The following is a 24,278-nucleotide window of genomic DNA, read 5'->3' as shown; positions in this document are numbered from 1 at the left end:
AGAGACAAGGAGACTGTGAAGACTCTTTCACCACCTCCCACTTGGCCATGTGCCCTAAGCCATCTCCACAGATCTGACCACGAATGGGCTGTGCCAGCTCATAGAGACGCCTCACCCACTGCTGCCCTGATGCTGGGGCACCATGGTATCACGCTCAAATTGTTGTCACGGTGCTAGGACCACTCCTGTTTTCCCAGGGATGGTGAATCAGAGGCTGTCTATTACCCTGCCGCACTGTATTAGCTAGAATTGAATTATGTATGTTTCCCTACTAATGTCCTCTGTTTGATCATGTGTCCATGTTAGTGTTCATTGGAAATTTTCCTGCTGGATACACATGGAGAGTAATGTACATTTATAAAAAGGGTTTGAATACATGTTGGGAGGCTTTGACTCCATAGTAATAACTGAATTTCATCAGGCATTCAGATTAGGCAGTCACTTGCCTGCCAGGGAACAAACCCTCAGGGAACTTTTTCATATAGCCAGAGTCGGAGGACTGGGAGACAGCATTCCTTGCAAATCTGATTACTGTAAACTTTGATTTGGGGATTGGCATGTTATCTCAAGTCCAGAGCAAATACCTGAGTCTTCAGAGCCTGAGCTTGGGAGCAGATTCTGGAGAAGGTTGACAGTTTCCCTGGGATTACTGTGGGTGCAGGTCACAAGAAAAGAGGCTGAGGCTGAGTGGAAAACAGCTGCTTCCTGGATGTTTGACTTACAGCAAGTCACCTAAACCACTTAGAACCCTGATTTGATTATCTAATGAGTAGGTATAATAACTACTGGTCAAGATTATTGAAAGTATAAGGACCAAATGAAATGCTTCTAGGCATTGAGGATACACCCATGAATAAAAATCCTTGCCTTCGTAGAGCTTACATTTTAATGCAGGGTGACAAAAATAACTGCATAAATGGTATAGTATGTTAGAAAGTTGGGAAGATAAAGTAGGGAAGGAGGCAGGGAGAGCTGGGGTTGCAGGTGTCATTCTAATGGAGTGGTCCAGGAAGGCCTCAGTGAAGAGGTGGCGTTTGCACAAACACTTAAGAGGATAAGGTCGCGAGTTGTAGAGATACCTGGGGGAAAGCCTTCTGGGGAGTTGGCAGGCTGAGGCAGAAGCATGCCTGGCATATTGGAGGCACATCAGGGAGGCCCATGAGGCTGGAGAAGAGTGATCGAAGCCAAATACAGGGTCAGAGAGGTCATGGGGAGAACAGATTGGTCTTGCAGGCCATCTTAAGGACTTCTACTCTAGAAGAGATGGGTTGCCATTGATGAGTTTTGAGCAGAGATATAATATGGGTTGGCTTGCATTTTAATAGATTCCCTCTGTTTTTTGTGCTAAGAACAGACTATACAGGGAAAAGGGTGGGAAATGGGAGGACATAGTCATGAGGGAAAAGGTATTGCAGACTTGGATCAGCATGATAGACAGTGGGAGTTGTGAGAAGTGGTGGCCTTTAAGATATATTTGGAAGGATTTGCTGATGGATTGTGTGTGGGCTTGAGAAAGAGGAGTCAAGGATGTTGATTTAAGTAAAGAACTTGTAAAGCACCCTGGACCTGGCACAAAGGAAGTGCCTGGTTACAGTTGTTGTCACCACTGCTGGGTGTCAATCTGAGCAGGGCTAAGTCAACAGGCTGGGTCAGCTGGAAGATGGCACAGAGGGGATCTGGGATTGGACACCTGCTCCAAGGCACATAACCAGAGACAGGGTGAAATCCTTGGAGGCCAAGAGAATGCCTTGGGTAACCAGGGGTGGTCAGACCGAAAGAGGCTGTTGGGTACAGAGGAATGGCCATTGGAATTATGAAGTTCTGGCTCTGTCACCTTTTGTATGCTATTTGGTAAAGTTCTGATGAACTGAGGACAAGGCTGGTCTTAGTGACAGGGTCAAAGCCAAATTTGATCCATCAGGCACCCACCTGAGTCAGGCACCATCTCCCAGTGACCTCTAGGCCTCAGCTTCCCCAAACCATAAGAGCCTGGCTGATGTAGGCTGGACTTGGCTCAGATGATTCACTCTACCCCCCTGTGTCTCTTATCCTCCTGGGAGCAGCTATGTTGTCTCACAATGATGGCAGAGATGCAAGAGGCCAAGCCTAATCTGGCAGGTGCTCTTAAGCCTTTGAACACATCAAGGCCTCCAAATTTCCCATGGCCAAAGCAAGTCACAAGGCCAAACCTAAAGTCAAGGATCTGGGGAATGTATGCCACCTCCATAATGGGGGAGGATACAAATCACATTGCAAAGGGTGAGCATACAAGGAGCAGCGACAATTTGGGCCTATAATCTGATCTACCGTACCCTGTCAGAGCTGACTCAGAACTGAGGTAGAGAAGAAGCTGTGGAGGAGCAGAGGTGGGCTGCAAGACTGCACACGTCAATGCTCATGAAAAGTTTGTCGAGGAGCAGGTTGAATTCAGTAGCTCTAGTGAAATCTCAGTCATCTGTGAGAGGCCACTGGGGGAGTCCCAGAGTAACTCAAAGCCCACCCAGTGGGAGACCACATTTTTTGCCTCCACCAGCCTTGATAGTAACTTTTCCTACATGTCTGAGGTCCTGTTGCACTTGACCACTACCCTTGGAATGTCCCAGCCCAGAGAAGTTCCTGGCTTTGACCCACCATGCAATGTTCCAAAAGAGGGATCCTTCTAGAGGGACCCTTATCCCTGGTCATAGGCAACAACTCAAATTGTTTTTTCTCTTACCTCCCTCTCTAGTCAAGAAGCAAATTGAGTTGAAGTCTCGTGGCGTGAAGCTGATGCCCAGCAAAGATAACAGCCAGAAGACGTCTGTGTGTAAGTGTCCGCCCGCCAGCCCGCCTGCCGGGCCTTTTGCTCGAGGTCAGATGCGCAGGCACTAAACCGTGGGGAAGCCAGATGATGCTAGAATGACTTCCCTTCAACCCTGCTTCCTCCATCCTGGGCTCTGCACTTGGACACACTGACCCAGTGGCCAGAGAGCAGCTCTGGGGCCTGTCCTTTGCTTTCTCCTCCTCCTCTTCCTGTTTTCCTCCTTTTTCCTCTTTCTCCCTCACTTCCCATTTGAACTGCAGTCCAGGGAGTCATTACTGCTACATTTCTCTCTTTATTTTTCCTTTTGAATCACTTCCACCTGCTAAGACAGTCCTCCTTCTGGCTCCTCTTTTAGGAGTCAATAACCTTTGGCTGGGATCTTGGGAGCTGCAGGGCCCCAGTTCCAGCTCCCAAGGGTGGATTGAGAAGGGGAGGCAGGATAATGCCTAGCAGCCTCCTAAAAGAACCCCTGGACCTGGCTGGGCAAAGAGAGGACTGGGGAAGTCGCGGTAGGGAAGGGGACAGTCCTGCCTCTGGCCAATGGGAAAGCACTGGGGGCTCTCTTCTTGGCTTCTTGGGCATGGGGAGAATGACATCTTTGAGAACACGTTCCTGCTACCAGTGTTTGGAAGGTTAATAGGGGTCCAGTGCTGGGGAATGGTCTGCAATGTGGGTCCCAGAAACATCCGATCAGGGCCTGTGCTAAGAGACTTTTGAGCTAAAGCCCAGGAAGGGCTGGGGAAGGTTCTGGGCACCCCCACAAAACTAAGCTTGACAGCAGGGGAGGTTTTTCCAGAAACCTTCCACTTTCCTTCTGGGCTAAGTAGTAGGGAGCCTTCCTTGGTCCTCCAAATGATTGACCTTCTGGTTTCCCTGCTCCTTCCCTCCCTTTGCCCTTCTCCTGCATCTCTGGCCCTCTCTCCCTCCACTCTTTCTCCTCTTGCCACTTTCTGCACCATCCTTCTTCTCATCCTTCTGCTCCCCCTCTTCTCTTCCTGTGCCTGACTTCCTCCTCCCACCCTCCCCGTTCCTCTCCTTCCATCTCACCTCCATGTGCTCACTTTCCTGGAGATGCTACAAGTACTTACTTAGAAGGGAGGGACACTGAGTGGCGCCGGTGGTTTCTGAGCTCTGTGCCAGTGTGTGTGGCTGGGAGAACATCAGGGGAAGAGGCGCTTTGGTCTCAGGCTCCGACTGAATTGAGCCTGGGTTGGGGATTGTCTGTGGTCTTTCAAGTCATCTGAGTGGAGACAGTTGCCATGGGCTGTTGGGTGCAGCTAGGAACCGGCATTCCAGTCACCCACCCTGAGGGACTGGATGGTAGAGGTCACCAGAAGACGCTTATTCTATGCTTGACTAGGGGTTTAGGGAAAAGGACAGGGTGCTAGGCAAGCCCAGGGTCAGGCCAGGAATCTGCAGAGGGCTCAAGCCCCGGCCCTGATCCCCACAGGCTTTTTCTTTCTGTAGCCACAGGAGACCCAATGAACTGAAGCAGGCACAGTTTAATTTCAGAGTTTGCCCTGGAGCCACAGGCAAACTTAAAGAAATGGCCCTGACTTGGGAGATCCAATGTTTATCCCAATTGTGTCCTCCGGTAATGTGTTAGCCCAGACACCAATGTCTCAGTTTTCACATCTGTAGGATGGGGATGCAAAACCCTACCCTGCCTTCCTCCCAAGAGTGCTGCCAGATCTAAGATGGGTCTCCTTGACCTATGACTTCAGGGGACGCACAGACTAACCCAAAAAGTGCATGTGATGCTGGGGATGCATTTTTCTGGAGACAGGGTTCAGGGTTTTCATTAAGCAAACTAATGAAGATGCCAAAAACTCCCTCGGGAAGATAAAGACAAACCCTGTTCTAATGAAAGAGTGCAAACACTCTGAAAAATAAATATACATATCTCTATCAAGAAGATATTCGCCTCCATTCTAAGAGTTCCTCAGAAAGAATGGGTGTGTGACTCCAGCTGCCTCAGACCCAGGTAGCTACAAGTCTTCAGGTGGCTGGCCCTCTGTGTTCTTCCCAAATTCCCTGTGGACAGCTGTCCTAAAGTTCACAGGGAGAGTGGACCCGGCTCTCTGCCTTTACCCTTGCCATCGGTTCTGACCATCCATCCCCCCATGACTCCCTGCATTGGGTAGAAGGCACTGCCTTCCTGAGCACATGTTGCTGCTTCTCCCTCACCATAGTGGCCGTCCCGAGGCAGAGTAAGGGTTACTGTCCATTCCTGCCCCTCAGTAGCCAACAGGACATCAATGCTATAAATACAAGCAGCTGGTTTTGAGTGGGCAGAGAAGGCTGGAATTAAAAAAAAAAAGGAGGGGGAGGAAAACCTCTTGCCTGCATAATTCAGACAGTAAATTGATCGCTGAGATTTAAGTTTCCTTGTTTCCTGGGGAAAGATCCTCGTGAGACCGCCGTCCCCTCCTCAGTCTGCCCTGGAAGGGGTCACTGGCTGGGTGTGAGCTGCATCACTGTTGGGTTTGTGACTTTCTGGTTGGTGCCTGGGTTTCATTTGGGGCTGGCTGAGGAAAAGGGAGGTGATAGGGTCTGCTCTGTCAGGGGCTTGTGACTTGGTGGGTGGGCTTTGCCATGGTCTCTCTCTTGCGTCCAGCCCCGTCATAATGGGACAACCTCCTGTTCTTTCTGCTTCCTGGGTTATGTCAATATTGAATGAGAGGGCAAGAAAAAGGGGCAGAGACCCACTATATGTCCTTCACATGCTGCAAGGGGGCTGTGTGGTTCCCATGCAGTGGTCAGCAGAGACTTTGAGATGGGTGTGACTCGTGGGCCTCAGGGCTGACTAGACAGGATCTAAAGAAGGTGGGTGCTTAGCTGGGAAGTCTGCAGTAGGGACGGATCACTGTAAGACTGTAGGGGGACCTGGCTTACCAGCAGATAAGGCAGCTTACAGGAGTACAGCTCAGGCTTCCTCCTCCTTTCCACCCTCTGGGTGCCTTAGAGGATGCCATAGTTGTCTTCCTTCCATTACTTGCAAAATACTGAGGCTTCCAGGAACCAGGAGCTTGCTCCTTTTTGGGAATGGCACTTCCATCTTACTTTCCCAGGCTGAGGTGTCTGGACTGGTGGGAATGGCTCAGGATGTAAAAGTGTTGGAGGCAGAGGTTTGGCAAGGAAGGGACAAGTAGGGGTAGGGGTAACTGGCTTGAACATGCAGTGTAGAATGCAGAAAGGGAAGCTACACAAAAGGCTTGTGCTCACTGCACACAGCCGAGAGGATACCTATGTCTGGCTTGAGCACGTAGTCTGTCCAAATCCTCAGGTTCTGTGGCCAGCCATAGCCTGGGCTACCTGGAGGCTTAAACATGATCTACTCCAGGCCTCTGACTGTAGACTCCCTCAGTGAGTCTAAAACGAGCTCCCCACCTTCCCTACTTTTATGAGACCCCCTGCATCCTCACAGGTACCCAGACCCCGGAAATGCCCTGCTCCCTCTTCTCATGCCTCAGGTCCTCTATGAGTCCCAGGGGTTCTTTCTTTGGCACATCCATTCCTGCTGTCTCATGTCTAGCCTCACTACCAGGTTCTTGTTGTCCTCAGCCTGAATGATCACCAAACTTCCTAACTCATCTTGAGGTAACTGGTCCACCCTTGAGCCAACAGGTCTCACCACGCCTTCTCCCCACCAGAGCTCTCTAGAGGCTCCCCATCATGTTCACGATCAGACCCAAACCCCATAGAAGTCTGATCTCTAAAATCTCACCATCCACTCTTCTTGTCTCTCTTCCCCCTCCCTCCTATTGTGGTCACACTGCATAACACTCATTCTCTTTCCATGTTTTGACCTCACTCCTCGTGCCTGTCTATCTTTGTCGTCTCTGTTGCCATGTGTCTAAATCCTGTTAGCTCAGAAGGCCCATGTTCAATACCACCTCTTCCAGGCAGCTTCACACGTGGGTGCATCCTTCATCCCTCCCCACTGTGGTCCCACAGTCTGCTTCTGTGGTTCATGTCCTCACTCAACTGGAAACTCCTTGAGGATGGTGGTCTTATCTGATTACTTTTGGCATTTCTCATGGTATCCAAATAAAGCCTTGTACACAGTAGGTGCTCAACGAATGCTTGTTGTGTACCTATGTGAGTGAGTGGGTGAGTGAGTAATTGAGTGCTTTGTTCACCTTATGGGACATTGAATGGGATGGGAGGGTCATTTGCAAAGTCAGAGAATGCTGAATGCTGTCCGGATGCCCTGGAACCCCAGTCTAGGGGATGCTGTTGGAAGCATGGGATTAGTGAGGCTTTAAGTGGAACTCCTCTGACCAGACTGTGTGCCTGGCCCCAGCTCCTGGCCATCCTCAAAGCCAGGAATCCAGCCGCCTCAGTACCAGCATCCCGACGGAAAGAAACAGGCAGGGGCCAGAGGTTTGCCCACCCTCCCCACCGTGTGTGTATCCGCTGCCCCCTGACCAAGCTTCTCCTCCAGTCAAGACAACTGTGTATATGGTTTTTGTAAATAAGACTCTGGCGTTGGCAAGTGTCAGAATGTTGTACCCCTGCCAGAACCATCACAGGTACCATCTCTGCTTGGTGCCCTTGACGGGTGGCACTGGGTTGGAGATGCTCTGGTGACTGCTTACACTGGCTCGAGAAGTATCTGATGGGAAGAGGCTTCTCAGAAGAATGTCTGTGTTGGAGCTAAAGTCCCAGCTTTGAACTTTGACTGCAGCTTTCTCTTACATTCTTTACCGTCTCTGATCATACACTCACCTTTTATTTAACTTTGAGTCATTTGTCCACCTGGGGCTGAGTTGGGGGGCTCATTTCATCTAGAGTCTCCACCCCAGCTCTGAAGCACAGACATAGGGGGAGGTCACCAGGGGCTGTGGACAGTCCACCTCTGGCTGCTGGTGTGGGATGAGGGAAGCAGGTGGTGGTTGGCATGGAGGGCCTGTCTCTGAGCCCACACACTCGTAATGGCTTTGCTCACAAAGGAATTTGTCAAAAGCAGCTTCCTATCTTGCACATTCAGGAAACCCACATAGCTCCAATAAAGCAGGGCCTCATTCTGTCTCTGCCTCCACCTCCCACCCTGAGACATTGCCCCAGCTGGTGCCTCCCTGTGACTGTCCATCTCTGTGTGTGCTGTTTTTTGTTTTTTGCCTTGTAGTAACTCAGGTTGGTGTGTCCCAAGGACATAATATGTGTCCAGACCCTGGCATACCTGAAAGGGGCAAAAGACTAGGCTCGGATTTCAGGTAAGACCTATTTGGGAATTTTCTGATTGTAAGAAGGGTGGGGTGGCCTGGCTGGGAGGGAGACTGGGGCTGGCCTTCCTGCAGGTGGAAATGGAGAGGATGGCATGGATATAGAACGGACACTTTCTGGAGAAGAGCTGTAGCTTTGACATTCTCTCCTGGTTCAGTCCTTGGCATAGTACCCATGCTTTAGTGGGGGAAACTGTAGACTGACAATGTTATCCAGAAAACCTGTGTACCCAGGGTACAAAGGGCTGCCATCTCAGTAATGACATGCCGGCAGGCAATTCACGCCTGTGATAATCTAGGAGACCATTTTCCTTAAAGTTTATGGGTATCATCTACCCACTCTTAGCAGCCCTAACGGATGCTTATCTCAGAGGATCCCTGTTTTGCTCACAAAACCACCTTTTAACTCAATCCTGAAACGATTAAAAGGACCAAAAAAAGAAGATGAAAAACAGATGTTCCTTCCAATGGAGATTTTTAGTGATAAAACAGTGGAGCAGAGATTAAAGGCCAGAAGGAAAAAATAACATGTGGGGCTTCTTCGTGGAACAAGGAAGGGCTCGGGGCAGGGCTTGGCAGGCCCAGGGATTGAGCTCACAGACACACCTTGTCTCCCAGGTTAGGATCCAGTGTCCAGTTCACCTGCAAAGAGGGCTATGACCTGCAAGGGTCCAAGCGGATCACCTGTATGAAAGTGAGCGACATGTTTGCGGCCTGGAGCGACCACAGGCCGGTCTGTCGAGGTAAGGGTGCCCTGGGGAAGGGAGGCCGGCCAGAGAGTTGGGCTGAGCTTGGTGGGTGAAGCCCAGCTCCTAGCACCTGAGGCTCAGACTCTCAGGCAGACTGGCTTCCCTCCCTCCCTGCATTTACTTACCAATAAGTATGCTTATCTAGCCCTTTCTCAGTATCAAGGCCTGTTCTAGGATAAGGAGATACAGAGGTGGGGAAGATAAGCATTGTGGTGCTTGCCCTGCACACACCTTACAGTCTAATGGGGGAGGCACATGTGAAACAGCTTGCTATCTCATTGAACAGATACTGAGCCACACCTAGAAGGGAAAGGAAGTCACCTTTTATACTGTCACCTTCAATCTGTCTGTTATAACACGTAGACATCTTGAACCCTCTATCCCATGCCCTTGTCTCTTTCCCCATGTTGCCACAAACAGACTTGTCACTTCTGCAAGGATGTTTTTACCTATGCAGTAATGATGGGTTTCTAACCCCCCACCTGGATGTTTAGTTCTCCAGGACCCTGCCACCACACCCTCAGGTTCACATGAGCTAAGCCTGGGCTGGCCTAGCCCCTACCCCGCCCCCAAATAATTCTAAAATAACAGAGGCAAGTGTATTCCTGCTTTGGGGCAGGACCGTAGCTGCTTCTGTGGTAGAGAAGCCTCTGACATCATCCCCTAGGGAACCAGCAGAGAGAGCCCCTGTGCACTAGGCTATTATGTGGTCTCTAAAAGCTAACAGGTATTCTTTTGAGTGCCCCTTTGGAAGAGAAGATATGTTACGTTACAAAATTACATTCTGGATCCTTCCGATCTAAGAAAGAGATTTCTGCCTCTCTTTGGCATATGCATCAAGATAAAATTCAGGCAGAGTAAGAGAATCCAGGAAAAATAATATCTCATTATTATACTGAGAAAGGGAGAGAGTTGGAGCTGAAACCCACACCCTGTTTTTTAAGTGATTCTATAAGTAATCTAGAAGAGTATCATTATAACATCTTTCAAATAAGCCTTACATCCTCTTTCAACTTTGAAGTGACCATGATCCACAGTTTATAATGTTCTTTGCATTTTCATTGATTTTAGCTATATTATCTCAAGGCTTCTACATAGCTACTATGTTTTGTTTTGTTTTTTTTTTAAATCAAACAACAACAAAAAATTCGTCATAACTCTCAGCAACTGGGCAAATCACCCATTTTTCCTAAAATGTTGCTAATAGTACGTACCCTACCCTTCTTATGTTTAATGTGGAGTTTGAATGGAATTGTGACTGTGTAAGCACTTTATGAAGTGAAAAGTGCTAGAAGAAAAAAATAGATAGATAGATAGATAGATAGATAGATAGATAGATAGATCCTCATGCCAGTAGAATATGAGCTCTATGGGGCAAAGACTTCTGTTTTGTTCACTCACTGCCTAAAATGGGGCATGGTACATAGTAGGTACTCAATAACAGGTGTTGAATGGATGATGGAATGAATGATTCTTTGGATCGTATACCACTCCAATGCCAGGGAGCCCAGACACCAGCTGTACAGAGAGGCATAGAATTATCTAGTCTGAGGACCAAGGGAACCTTGCCCATCTGTCATTTCAGAATTCCTTTTGAGAAGCCAAGATGACAATGCCTTCAGGCAGTGGTGGGATCTAGTCTCTCCTCAAGACCTTTTCACCAGAGGAAGGTTGTTCTCTCAGTAATGATGGTTGTTTATGTGAACATGCCAAGGGTGGTGTGTAGCTGGTGTTTTGGCCTGAAGGAAGTTTGTAGCTGAAAAGTATGTTCATCCTTTTCTCCAGTGATTTGGATCCACTGAAGTCTGAATTCTCTGCTGCATTGTCACTAAGCACTGAGCTGAGCTCTTTCACATGGCCATCTCATTCCATCATCTGCTACTGTAAAACAAGAGGAAATCATGGTACAAATCCAACCATCATCACTTTTTAGCTGGGGCCCTTGGGCCAGTTTCTTCACCTCTCTGAATCTCTTTTTTCCTGTCAAAAAGTGGTGATAATAGAACATTACTTCGTGAGGTTGCTTTGAGGACTAGATGAGGCAGTCCTTTTTTAGAAGTGATGCCAGTACGTCTGTGAGGCTTATGTGCATACGCGTTCGGCTTAACCAGGTGGGCGCTGTCCGAGTAAGCTTTCTCAAGCCCTGGAGCAAACCTCAGCCTCTAGTTGCTGCAGGCTCTTTTAGAAGCTGTCTTGTCCAATCCTATTGCAATCATACAGTTTGGGAGTCACATGGACTTTGATCTAGATCACAACTTTGACAACTTTTAGCTTGCTGGCCCTGGGCGAGTTTCTTCATCTTTTTTAGCCACAGGGCCCTCATTTGTGAACATGGAAAACAAAATCTCCCCCACCTACCAATTATGAAATTTAAACTAGTCATTGTCAAGAAAGTGGCCAGCACTGACAGTCTCAATACGGGTTAACATTCCTGCTTTCTCTCTCTCTCTCTTTTTTTTTTTTTTTTTTCCTCTCCAATAGGCCATTGTGAAAGAGAAAGAGAGACTACTGCATCTCCTGGGTTTGAACCTAGATGATCTGTCCTGGGCTTCCCTAGCAGCCCAGGGCTGAGATAGATTAGAGTTAAGGATCTCTTTATTTTGGCAATTTTTAAGGTTTTTCTTTTAAAATATTTTATTTTCAATGAATTGCAATTACTGTTCTGTGATTTTTAGGAGAGTTTAGGTGAAGCCCACTTTAAGAATAAAAATGAACAAAACTCTTTCCATTCCAAGAAGTTCCACTAACATGCAGGTTACCAAAAGATCACCTTCTAAAAAGAATTTTACCATAATAATGGTGTTTTTTTTTTATTTAATTCAGTTAAAATATGATTTGATTTGAAATGCTCATTTCCCACACAATTAATTCTACTAAAACACCGGCCCTGGCAAATAATAGGTTCTCAACTAATGTTTGAGGACCACCTGAATGAATCAGTGATTGAAACGAATTAACAATATGGGACTGTGCCCTCATTTTGAGATATGAAATTAGGTATTCACAGGCCTTTCTTTTCTCTCCCTCCCATCTGAAGAAATAAGCTTCTAATTTGACTCCTAGAAAATTTTCATCATACAAAGGAGATTGAGAGCAATGTGAAACACTGTTAAACTAATTCCGTTCAGCCCCAGAGATAGTCAGAGCACATAGATATAGGGCTTTTCAGACTTATTTTACATATGGAGCTCAATATCTAAAAATAAGTTTTACAGAATCCCAATAAATAAAACAGATACAATGGAGCTTCTCTGATTAAAGTTGGGTCAGGGGATTTCTAGTCACCCCTTTATCACCATTTTCAGTAGCCTCTGAGCCCTGGTACCTCTGGGGCTCCAGGGAACACCGTAAACCACTTGTATAGTGAAAAGACCAAATTAACAACCAGCTCTGATTTCTTGTGATTACAAATTAGTGTTGATGGAGGTTAGGGACTGAGTACCAGGCCTAGATGATACTACGGTTACTGATTCACAAAGTAAATAATTAACAGAAAATTGCATATTATTTTTCCTTTGTGGCTAAATCCATATATGTATGCCTTTGGGGTGGCTAGAATAGCAAGCTTGGGACTCAGAGACCAGAGTTAAAGTTACAACTTTGCTGTTAACCATATGGCACACGAAAAATCACTGAGATGCTCTGAATCTTTTTCCTCATCTGTAAAAGGGGAGAGAAACTAGGGAAATATGACACAAACTAAGGTGAATTAAATGCCATGATAATTACAGGTGGCTGTCTTCTTGGTGGATTTCATTAGATCAGCTTTCTGGTTTTACCCCTTAAACACAATTGTTATCCAGGGTTCTGTTTTCAAATCTCTTCTCTCCTCTCTTCACTTCCCTACTTATTCTCCCTGGATGGCACATACTGACTGTGCTACAATACATGCCCCATTGCTCCAGCCCTGAGAATGTCCCTGAGTCCCTTACCTATAGGTGCTAATGATAAAGCTCCTATTTATTTATACTTGTATATAGCATTGCACTAGGCATTTTTCATATTTTCTTTATGAGTTAAGTGGCAATAACCATATTTTATGTTTAGCTGAAGCTTAGAGTGGGCAGCCAACTTGCCCAAGGGCACAAAGCTACATCTGTTGAGCTGAATTTCAAACCCTGACTCCAAAGGCTGAATCCTACTTCTACTTGAAAATTGTACCTGGACATCCTTCGGAGTCAATATATTGGATGGAACCATGCAGAACAACTCCCCCTCCACTCCCCACTTTTTTGGGTAACTTTTAATTTTGACATAATTTTTAACTTACAGAAAAGTTGCAATTAATGTGCAAAAAGCTCCCATGTGCCCTTTCCTAGATTTAAACAACTACTTTTAAAAAGTTAGTGGAGAGGAAGAAAGCTAAGCAGAAATTCGGTCAGAAAGATAGGAAAAAAGCCAAAAAGCATCACTGAAGCCAAAGAATATGAGTTTCACAAAGAGAGAAAGATCAGTAGTGTCAGATACTCCAGAGAGGTCAAGTATAATCACAACTGAAAAGTAACCGTTGGGGTTAGTGACTCAACCAAGTGTTGGATGTTTGAACTTGTTTCTGCAAGGAATTGGTGAAGGAAGACAAGGGAGATTATTGACTTGCGCTGAAGCTTCAATTACGATGGCAAACCATGAATCTGTGGAGATATCACAGTTTTCCTGATAGCCCCCTCAACCCCTAGGATTAGGGATAGAAAAGGTGGATGGTAGAACTGATGGGAGGCAGGCATTTCACCAAGCAGATTTGAGAGTGTTGAGGAAGATGAAAGCATTGGTGAGTGGTCTTGAGGTCAGACTGGGTAGTGAGGGAAGAGGGGTCAGGTGAGGATCAATAGACGAGACAAAATGTGGGAACCAAAAGGCTAGAGGGCCCTGTGATGTAGAGCAATGGTGCATTGAGACCAAAGTCATTTTACTGGGAGCAATAGGGGAAGGAATGGAATGACTGGGTTTAAAATCTGTGAGTTGGACTTTCCTGGCTCCCCGGATATTAGGGCCCTGGATGTGGCCATAAACATGGTTGATCATGGGATGGAGGAAGAACAGGGTGTTAAAGCTCATGAGAAGGTGCTGGCCTCCAAAAGAAGGGGCATCTCTCCATTGAAACAGGAGGGAAAAAAGGAATTGAGTATATATGCAGACAGGATTGCATTTTTAGAGAGTAGGACAAAGGCCCTGCCTACAGGTGGCTTCTGTTCCCTCCAAAGAGAGAGCCAGAGTCATCTGCTAAGAGTAAGGGGAGGTAAGAGAAAGATGTTTAAGGGACATCTAAAACACATGAAAAAGTCTTTGAGCAGAATGAGAGAGTGAGCTCATAGAGCTAAATGGTAGCGCCACTGGGCAATAGCTAGGACTTTTTTGAGATGAGTAATCAGGAGTTTATAATAGACACCCATCTTCCTACTCGTGATTTTTTTCACAGCAAAGCTCAACTGTATGGTGACAGGAATGGAGAAGGCAGGTAGAGGGATTCATTCCAAACCGATGTCTTCTAGGCAACTGATTAAAGGAAAAAGAAGCGAGGGACTTGCGACAAGCAAGAAAATGAGCCTAATGGTGGCCCATGAGATCAAAGTTGTGTAAGGAGAGAAGAAAAGACAGAAGGAGCAGATGGGTAGAGAGGTGATATTGCTGTCAACAGAGTGGAGGTTTCAGTAGGGAAAGATGAATTCTACTGGAGGTTCAGAAAACAACAGTGGAAAGAAATACTTGAGAGTGGGAGCAAGATCTTGACTACAGAGGGCTGCAGAGGAGGTGGTGGCGTAGGAGCGGAAGATGGGCTTCAGTCAAGGCAGTGGTGGAAGCAAAGGTTCCCAGATATGTTGCAGTTACAAGTCGGATTTGTTTTTCCTTAGAATTGGTAATAGGAGGTGGTTCCAGAGTACTGTGGAAAGGGTTGGGAATAGGTTAATAGGAGGAGAAGCAAGGGAAGGCAGCATGCAGCAGGATGGGAGTCAGATTTGGAGAGAAGATATGAGACAGAGGCACTTGCACCTGGAGCAGTTCTCTTCTTTGGCACCAAGTTAGTTCAGTGTCAGAACTGGCTGTGGGCCCAGACGGTATCTCCCTGTGGTCCCCTGGAATACTGTTCCCCATTATATGGTATAGTAATATCCAGAGGAAAAGTGGGAGTGGCTGCAGAGCTCAGGCATGGAAGATCTCAGAGCAGTCTCTCCTGAAAGCAATCCGGAAGAGCATTTGAAGGAAAAAGCCAAATAGAGAAACAAAGTGATATATTCATTCATTTAGTGAGACATTGTCTGAGCACCTACCATTTTGCCAGCCCATCTGGGTCACTGCGATGAGCTTTCTATCTGTTGGTGGCATCCCATGGAGCTGGCTACTCGGGGGTGTCTGTCTGTCCACAGAACCCCTGACTTTTGCCCAGACAACAGAGGAAAAAAAGTAGCTAATGCTTCATTTTGAACCTAATTTAAGGTACTCTATGCTATCTGCAGACTGTAATATTTTAATTAAACTCCTTTAAGCCCTTAAAGTGGTAAATGCCTTTTTGGCCTGTTCTCTCTCATTACCTTCAGCATGTTTCAACAGACTGCAAATACCATCTAATTCTTGGAAACAAGTTCAAGATAAATTGAGTCTGAAGCTGAGGGCTTTCGGTAGGAAAGTCTGACTTTCCGGAATAGGTGTAAGATGGTGCTGGTGGAGCTTTCTAAGGATTCTCTGCAGGGCTAGAGTTCTGAGTCCACAGGTCCTCTTTGCAAAGTGGGATGGAATCAGGGCTTTGATTATCTTCTCCTAATTTGGTTAGTAATGTTGTCAGCCTCAGGTGTAGTTGTGGGGGAGGAAAAAACCATCAAGAAACTTCAGGAAAGGTAGAAAAAGGATCCTTAGCTTTGAGAGAAATCCCAGGCATAGAGAAACAGAATAGACATGGCATTGGGAGTCTGATTAGCTCTGGTCCCAAAGGTTGACTACTGACAGCATCCCAAGCCCTGGGCTGAACCTTCACATCCATCATCTCATACAATTTCCTCCTCACCGTATCTCAATGAGGTGGTATCAATTTGTCCCATTTTACAGATGAAGGAACAGAATCAGATTTTTTAACTCATCCAGGCTTAAACGAACAGCAAATGGATCTAGATCCGGAAGGCCAAGTTGGTAAATTCTAAAACCTGACCTCGCCTTAACCATGCCACACTGCCATAGGGCCCCGTTATATCAAGCACAATCTAGGAATCTACGTGTTTCTCAGCACAGAATAAAAAAGGAGCAGTCAAATACACATGGGGGAATGGAAGTGGGGAGGGTCCCCCAGGACTTGTTGAAACTTGATTCAACAGATTCTTGAGCTCAGGATGAGGGAGGAGCAGATCCTTCTGGTGCAGAACTAGGGTGAGAAGAAACCTCTTCCCAGGAGGTGATGAGCTAGCAAAGAGGAAGGAACAGACCTGACCCAAAAGCCCCTTGCAAACAACTCTCTGACAGCACCTGCTCTGCTTGATGGTGAATGTTTTTCCACCTGCTCCCTTCACTTGCTGTGGTCCTTCAGAGAGGAGGGGCTGTGTCAGATACTTTTTTCTCCCCACACTTTTCCTGGCCCATAGTAGGCACTCAATAAATGTTGGAATGAATGAGGGTAGAAATGAGTGCATGACATGAGATTTATTTTGTCTGGGAGCTGCAGAACCTGCTTCCCAGACCCTCCTAGGAAGGGCATCCTGGGAAGGGTTTATCATGGCCCTTTCCGCACATGGCAAGGAGTCCTAGCATATTTGGCCCCATCAGAGGAAACCAGGTTTGACACCACTTTCATTTTATATAGTTAAGCTCGTTCAGTTTGCTCACTATTTCTTTACTGTTAGGCACTTTGCCTGCAATTAGGATAAATTGCCATGTGGGCAGCATGAGAACAGGCTCTTAGAACCTTTTATTAAAATAGCTGAACACTAACGTTAAAGAATGAAGTGGCTAGAACTAAACACACGTTTTTAAAGAAAGCAAATACCTAGGTACAATGTAATACCTTAACTGTTATCAATCACTACTTAATCTAATTAGTTTAGAAGCTATTTTAAAGAGCTTAATTAGATTAAGCTGTGATTGATAACACTTTATATCTACTTGAGTAGAGCACTTTTAATTCACCTTGAATCTTTATGTTTCCAGTCAGAAGCCGGTTTCAGGGATAAGCTGAGTGTGGAGATGGATTTGGGAAGCACTGAAATCACTCTGGGTGCTTGGCACTGAGCTGAGTCAGGGGCCTTGGCGGAGCTCTCGGGCACAGACATTCTGAGACCTAATGGAGTAGCCTTGACAAAGATATCCTGAAATTCCTCTTCAGGAGGACTGAGGGGTCACAGAGGAAGGAATGAGGTTCAGATCCCTAGTTAAGCAGCATTAGGCCCACAGCAACACTCAGCTGGTTTGGATAATTGGAGTACAAATTGGGAAACAGACAGGTTAGCAGAGTAAGGCGTGGGCTGCTTAGGTGTCCATAGGTGCCGGGGATCCACCTAGCTTTAGGTCATCCTGATAGGTTTTAGCCCCCACCCTCTTGGGAAAGAGAAATTGCATGATCATAGTGGAGTCAGGATGTGGAGGTAGGTGGGGCATGCAGAGGGGTCGCTTAGCCTGCCTTGGAAGTTCATCATTGCCTACAGAACAGCAGTCAGAGTGCTCCAGGCACTGTGACTTCCCTTCAAGCCTCCCAAGAACTGTAGGGGAAGGACACAGGAAGCAGAAGGTTATGTCCAGGGTAGAAACTTTGCAGATGCAGGCTCTTCTGGGTTGGGAGAGGGAGGCAAGAAGGGGAACTGGACCTAGTCTTAACCCAAAGTCTTGTCTTTCATCTCCTCTGCAGCCCGCATGTGTGATGCCCACCTTCGAGGCCCCTCAGGCATCATCACCTCCCCCAATTTCCCCATTCAGTATGACAACAATGCACACTGTGTGTGGATCATCACAGCACTCAACCCCGCCAAGGTAAGGCTCTTGGGGAGCACGGTGGTGTTCTGTGGGCAGGGCCAGGTTGGGGCCAGTTGGCCTACAAGATTTTTCAAACCCAGAATTTACTGGGGTAGAGTCTCTGCAGACATTTCTTTTAAGGTTTTTTTTTTATTATTATTAATATCGAATGTATAAAAAGCAGATTATAAAATATAAGCAAAATATAAAGAACACCAATACAACAAACACCTGTGCAACCATTGTCCAGCTTAAGGGGAAAAGAAAATCAGTTACCTTAGTGATGCAGGTTCCTCGCCAATCCCATTTCCTTCCCGACACCCTCAGAGGTAAACATTACCTAAATTGTGTGTTTATTATTCATTTGCTTTACTTTATACCTAGCACTTAAGTGTGCATCCCTAAAAATATATTGCCTAGTATGCTAACATTTGAACTTCATATAAATGTAATTATGTGTGTATTCTTGATCAACCTCACTCGAAATTATATTCCTAAGATTTATCTGAGTTATTGTGTGTAATTTTGCACTCCTACATACCTTTTTTCATCTTTGTTTCCTGTTTAGTTTTTTTTTTTCTGTGCCCTTTGTTCTCTCTCTTATAAATTTTACAAGTATGTTGCCAAGATCCACAAAATAACCTATTGGAGTGTTTAATTTTATCAAAAGTACAGATTAATTGGAGAAGAACTGATATCTTTTTGATACTGAGTCTGCCAGTCCATGAGTATGGTATATCTCTCTATTTGCTTAGGGTTTCTTTAATGGCTTTCAATAAACTTGTATAATTTTTTCCATTACAGATCTTATGCATGTCTTAATATAATTACTCCTAAATATCTTATATTTATTGTTGCTATTATAAATCAAATCTTTTAAAATTGCACTTTCTACCTGTTTCTTGCTGGTGTTTAGAAATGCAATTGATTTTGTACTTTGATTTTTATATTAGCAACCATTTTATAAAAGTGTCTCTCAATTCTTTGGAGTTTTCTACATGGATAGTCATCATCTGCAAAAAATGATGGTTTTGTTTCTTACTTTCCAATCCTTATACCTTTTCTTTATTAGTGGAAGATTGGCATAATTTTTTTATTTTCTTGCCTCAGTGGTCTGGCTGGAACCTCCCAGTATAACATCAAATCATTACTATAATAGTGACCCCTGTGGTCATTGTTTGATATTTAATAGAATGTTTTTATTTCTTCACTGCCAGGGTCCATCCCATAGACCCCAGTTGTGTGACAGATGGATAAGTGCACTCACACACAGAATACAGTGAACAAGTGGGCCAAGGGATCATGAGCCACTTACAGAGAGAGATGACAGCTACATGATACTCACTAGTTCACTGTCTCCCCATTTATTCAATATAGATTTAATAACAGAGGCTTTAAGTCAACACACTTGTAGAGAAAGATTAAAGGCCAGGTTCTGATGCTCAAAGCAAACACCATTAGTGGGTAATATCCCTGGTCAAACTCCTCCCAAGACAGCCATCCAGCTCAAAGGTTAGTTTTAAGACCACATGACTAAACAAGTTAGTAAGGTAAAGTAAACTCCCCCACAGACCCTAGCTATTTGCTTTATGTATTAACTAAATATAAGGGGGATTTAGGATGCCTTCAGCCAAAACTTCTATTGAAACTATGAAAAATCCCTTAGGCCCTCCAAAAGGGTTTGAGACTATATTTTATAACTTTCTCTACTATTTTTCCCTTAATATTTTTGCCACCACCCTGAGTGAATTCCCACACTTCACCATCAAGTATGATGTTTGCTGACATTTATTTTTCATTTGTAGATACTCCTTTATAATAGAATTGGGTAATTTACTTTCTAATCCTAGTTTGTTAAGAGCTTTTATCAAGCATGGATATTGAATTTTATGAAGCATCTTCCTATACCTATTCATACAATCATAAAATTTTTCTCCTTTATTCTCTTAGGATAACAAATATTGCCTTTTCTCATGTTAAACCAACCTTGCATTCTTAAGATTAACATAACATGGTCATTTAGTATCGTAATTTTTATACATGCCTATATTTGATTTGGTTTAGTAATTTGTTTCCATTTTGTTAGTGAGCTTAGCCTGTTGTTTTCTTTTCTTCATATTGCCTTTGCCAATTTTTGTGTCAATATATTGCTAGCCTCAGAAAATGTTTTGAAGAGTATTTCCTCTTTTTCTGTCCTTTGTGGTTATTAGTGGAAGATTGGCATAACTTTTGCCTTGAAAGTTTGGTGGAATTTCTCAGCAAAACTATCTGGTATCTCCTTTGTTCAAAGATTTTAGACTATAGACTTAATACATGTAATGACTAAAGAATTATTTTGGTCATCTGTTTTTTTTTTTCTTGACTCCATTTTAGTAAATATTAAAATTTATTGGATATAAAGTTATACATAGTATCTCATTATATTTATGATATCTGCAATTGTTGTGTTTCAATTCCCTTTTTCATTTTTAATATGTATCATTTTTTAATTGGTGTTGCCAGAGGTTTAATATTTGTTAGTCTTTTCAGCCAACCAATTTTTGTTTTTTGTTACTATTCCTTTTAATACATTTGTTTGCTGATGTATCAGTTTCTGCTCTCATCTTTATTACTCCCTTCTAATGCACTTGGGTTTATTCTGTTGTTCTTTTTCTGGCATCTTAATTCTGATGCTTTGTTCGTTATTTTTCAATCTGATTTAATCATCAAAAGCTACAAATTTTCCTCTAAGGACTACTTTGGCTACATTCCTGCAGATTTTTATAGTTATTACTTATTTTTCTGCCATAGTTTAGTTCTGAATGTTTTTAAGTTTACATTATTGTTTCATCTTTTAACCATGAACTATTTAGAAGTATTTTTTAATTTCCAAAGGATTTATCTAGCTGTCTCTTTCCTACTGTTTCTAAATCTTGTGGTCAGAGAACATTGATCTATATTTGAATCATCTGAATTTGTGCTTTTGGGACCAGAAATGGTCATTTTTCACATAGATTCTGTATAGACTTGAAAAAAACCCTACATTTTGTGGTTTTTGCTTTCTAATGTGTCCATTACATCAAGTTTGCTCATTGTGTTTATATCTTTTATATCTTCATTGGTTTTTTTTTGTCTTCTTGACCAATCAGCTACAGGGGGAAGAATATTAAAATCTCCCATTATGATGGTGGGTTTGTCTATTATTCTTTAAAGTTCTGTCAATTTTTGCTTTATGTATTTCCAGACCATGTTATTAGAGTATGAAAGTTGAAACTCAGAATTATATATCTTCCTAGTGAATTGCACTGTTTCAAAAATAATTATGTACTATCTTTATCCATAGTAATGTTTTTAACCTTAAAGGCTTTTCCCCTCCATCCATTACATCAGTTTTCTATTGGTCTTTGTCTAATAAATATTTTCTATTCTCTTACTGTTAACCTTTCTACTTCCTTGTGCTTTATATGTGTCTGGTGTATAGCTGGATTTTTAAAAATCCCATCTGACTATTTATTTTCTAACTAAAGAATTTAGACCTTGTGAATTAAACAATCATTTCTGTTCTTTGAAATTTATCCTAAAATACTCTAGAAATAGGAATATGCCTACTTAATAAAGCCCAGCGTTAAACAATAATTTTATGTTCTTCCTGAAAAGCCAAGGATCTTAGGACACTATGACTTCAGTCATTCCCTCTGATTCTGGTGTGTGTTATTATGCTACCTTAAATTTTCTCAAGTCACTATTGTTATTGTTTAATAAAACCACTGTCCACTTAGATTTACTCATATATTTACCACTTCTTTGTTTACCACTCCTTCTTATATATCAGTCTTTCTCTTTGGAATATCTTTCAGTGCAAATAAATGCTTTAAAATTTATTTTCTTGTGGATGACAAACTCTATTAGTTCTTGTTTGTCATTTTTAGGAATAATTTCAACTTTTACTTTAGATTCAGGGGGTCCATGTGCAGGTTTGTTCCATGTATATATTGCATGATGCTGAGATTGGGGTATGGATCCTGTCACTGAGTTTGTGAGTATAGAACCTAATGTATAATGTTTTCTTCGTCTTAAAATGTCTGCTTACCCTCGCTCTTGAAAAAAACACTAGTATTCACCAGACATTTGATTCTCAGTTGATAGTTATATTCTCTCTGCTCATAGAGATATTGTTCTGGTGACTTCTGGGTTTCACTATTGCTGTCAGTTTTTCGCCATTGCTTCATATAACATCCTTCGGACCATTCCTACTGTCTTTTCCTTCTCTTTAGTGTTATGTAGTTTCACCTTTATGTGTCTAGGTGTGAATATTTTTGTGTTTATCCTGTTTGAATTAAGTTTCTTGAATCTATGGATTGTATCTTTCATCAGTTTGGGAAAATGTGCAGCCATTATTTTTTCAACTACTGCCTCTTTTTTATTTTCTTTTTTCTTCTTCTAGAAGTCGGACAAGATATGCTAATCTTTCTCACTCCATCTTCTGTGTTTCTTAACCTCTCTCATTCTGTTCATTAATTCTCTGTCCAGCTGTGTCTAGCCTCTGTTAAATTCATTCACTGAAGATTTATTTTAATTCCAAATATAGCTTATACTTTATGAAGCTCTATTTGATTCTTTTTCAAATGTTCTTAGACATGTTATCATATTTTATAGTCTCTTGCTCCCTACTCATATGTTTAGATCATTCTTGAATTCTTTCAATATATTAAACATACTTATTTTATATGTTGTGTCTGTTAATGTTAATATCCGAAGTTTTTGCCAGTTTGATTCTGTTGCCTGTTTTCTCTCACCTCTCGCTCCCAGAACTATGTTTCCTTCTTTTATGTTGTTTGATTACGTGGTTAGAAGAGTAAATTTTCTCCCTGGTAATTCTTTGAGACCTGGGTAAAAGGTGGTTCCTTCCAGAGAGGGTTTACATCTGCTTCTGCCTAGTGCTGGGGACGTTACCAGCCAGAAACCTCTTCACACAAAATTCTCAGTTTGGAGGTTTCAGACCACCCAGGTAATATGAAGGCTGCAATCCCATGTGAAAGCTGACTTATTGTTATGAATTCTCAGTGGAAATTTTGCTTCTTGTCTACCCAGTATCAAGGAGGTCTAAGATAAACAGTCAGCCTCCAGATCCACCTGGAGGGTGGTAGTGACAGGTGCGAAGGAAGACAGGCTTATTTCTAATTCACCCTCATACTATGGGTGTGGATTTAACTAGCCCAGCTCCATCAGAAGTGTCCTATTACAGTCAACACTGTACTGGGCCCTGAATTCTGTCTCCTGTTCCCTCTTTTCTATGAGTCTCTGAAAACCGAAGCTATATTGACCAAGTTTTTAAAAGGTACTGAAGACCAAAGCCAGCTTCATGTTCTAAATCACATTTTGGGCCCCTACATTCACTGTGTTGAGTATTCCTTTTTATGTTAGTCTAGTCTACTCAGACTACTATAACAAAATACCACCAACTAGACAGCTTCGACAGCAGACATTTATTTTCTCACCATTCTCGAGGCTAGAAGTCCATGATCAAGGTGTGAGTAAATTTGGTTTCTGGTGAGGGCTCTCATCCCGGCCTGTAGATGGCCACCTTCTCACTGTGTCGTCAAGTGGCATCTCCTCTGTGCACACACCAAGAGAGTGCTCTCTGATGTCTCCTTCCCTTCCCATAAGGACACCACTCCCATCGGATTATCGCCCCACCCTTACAACCTTGTTTAACTTGATTACCTCCCTAAAAGCCCCATCTTCAAATATATTGACATTGAGGATTCAACATATGAATTCAGGGAGATATATTACAATTCGATCCTTAGCACTAACTTTGAAAAAGCTGCTTTTTTTTTTTTTTTTTTTTTCTTTTCAAAATTTTTCCCAGCACTTTGAAATTCTTTAGTCCAGGTGCCTAGAACCACAATGCAGGGGACACTGGAAATAGATTTCCTTTGCACAACATTTTATAAAGGAAGATTCACATTTAATTAAATTATTTCATGGTATACCTAGTTAATGGGAAAGGACACTTCAGCCACATGCGGTGAGGATGAAGGCTAGACCAGAAATAGGACTTAATACCATGAAATCATATTAAGTTGTTGACTAGAGAGCTCTTTCTTGGGTACCATTACCATCCTTATCTCCATTTTCTTTTGAACCTGAAGGTGAGGAGGCAGGGGAAGTCTAGGTGAGGTCCAAGAAGTTTCTCACAATTAGATTTACCCCTAGAAGGCCTTGCTTTGGTCAGTGCATGGAGACCGGTGGTCTCCATATGGCCACTCCCCTACATGTCCTGCAAGAGATCGCACCAGCCTGGATTTCTAAAGATAGCACCTCTGAAGAGCACCTCCTTACCGTGTGCAGAGCGGTGTTCCTGTTATCTCTGTGGGTCCTTGGTGGGCTTCAGGTAGTGCTGAGGAAGCCCAGAAAGACTGAAGAGAGCTCTATCCTGATCCAGGTGGGAGGAGAATCAGGGGATATACAATGCAGCAAGCAGGGTCTAAATGTGGAAACTCAAAAGTCTAAGACTGAGGAATAGAAGCTGTCTCCTGGGAAACAGCAAGGACAATGGATGCCGTGTTTCTAACTCTGTTCATAGAACTG

At 43.7% G+C, this 24,278-nt stretch overlaps 1 protein-coding gene across 2 annotated transcripts in view; it reads left to right on the top strand.

Annotated features, from left to right (window-relative positions):
• CSMD2 (CUB and Sushi multiple domains 2) overlaps positions 1–24,278 on the top strand; it is a 616,956-nt gene that overhangs the window by 312,428 nt on the left and 280,250 nt on the right. The window contains exons 7-10 of one of the 2 annotated variants that reach the window (XM_017527996.2): positions 2,729–2,806; positions 7,935–8,022; positions 8,650–8,774; positions 17,602–17,723. In XM_017527996.2, the coding sequence (XP_017383485.1) occupies positions 2,729–2,806; positions 7,935–8,022; positions 8,650–8,774; positions 17,602–17,723 (413 nt within the window). Of the gene's footprint in view, positions 1–2,728; positions 2,807–7,934; positions 8,023–8,506; positions 8,775–17,601; positions 17,724–24,278 lie in introns of those variants that run through there. The other variant, XM_017527992.2, reaches the window with a different exon arrangement.

This window comes from Cebus imitator, unplaced genomic scaffold (assembly GCF_001604975.1).
Source record: "Cebus imitator isolate Cc_AM_T3 unplaced genomic scaffold, Cebus_imitator-1.0 Scaffold51, whole genome shotgun sequence".
NCBI lineage: Eukaryota > Metazoa > Chordata > Mammalia > Primates > Cebidae > Cebus > Cebus imitator.
The sequence above is the reverse complement of the archived record's forward strand: the minus strand, read 5'-3'. Positions and strand labels throughout refer to the sequence as shown.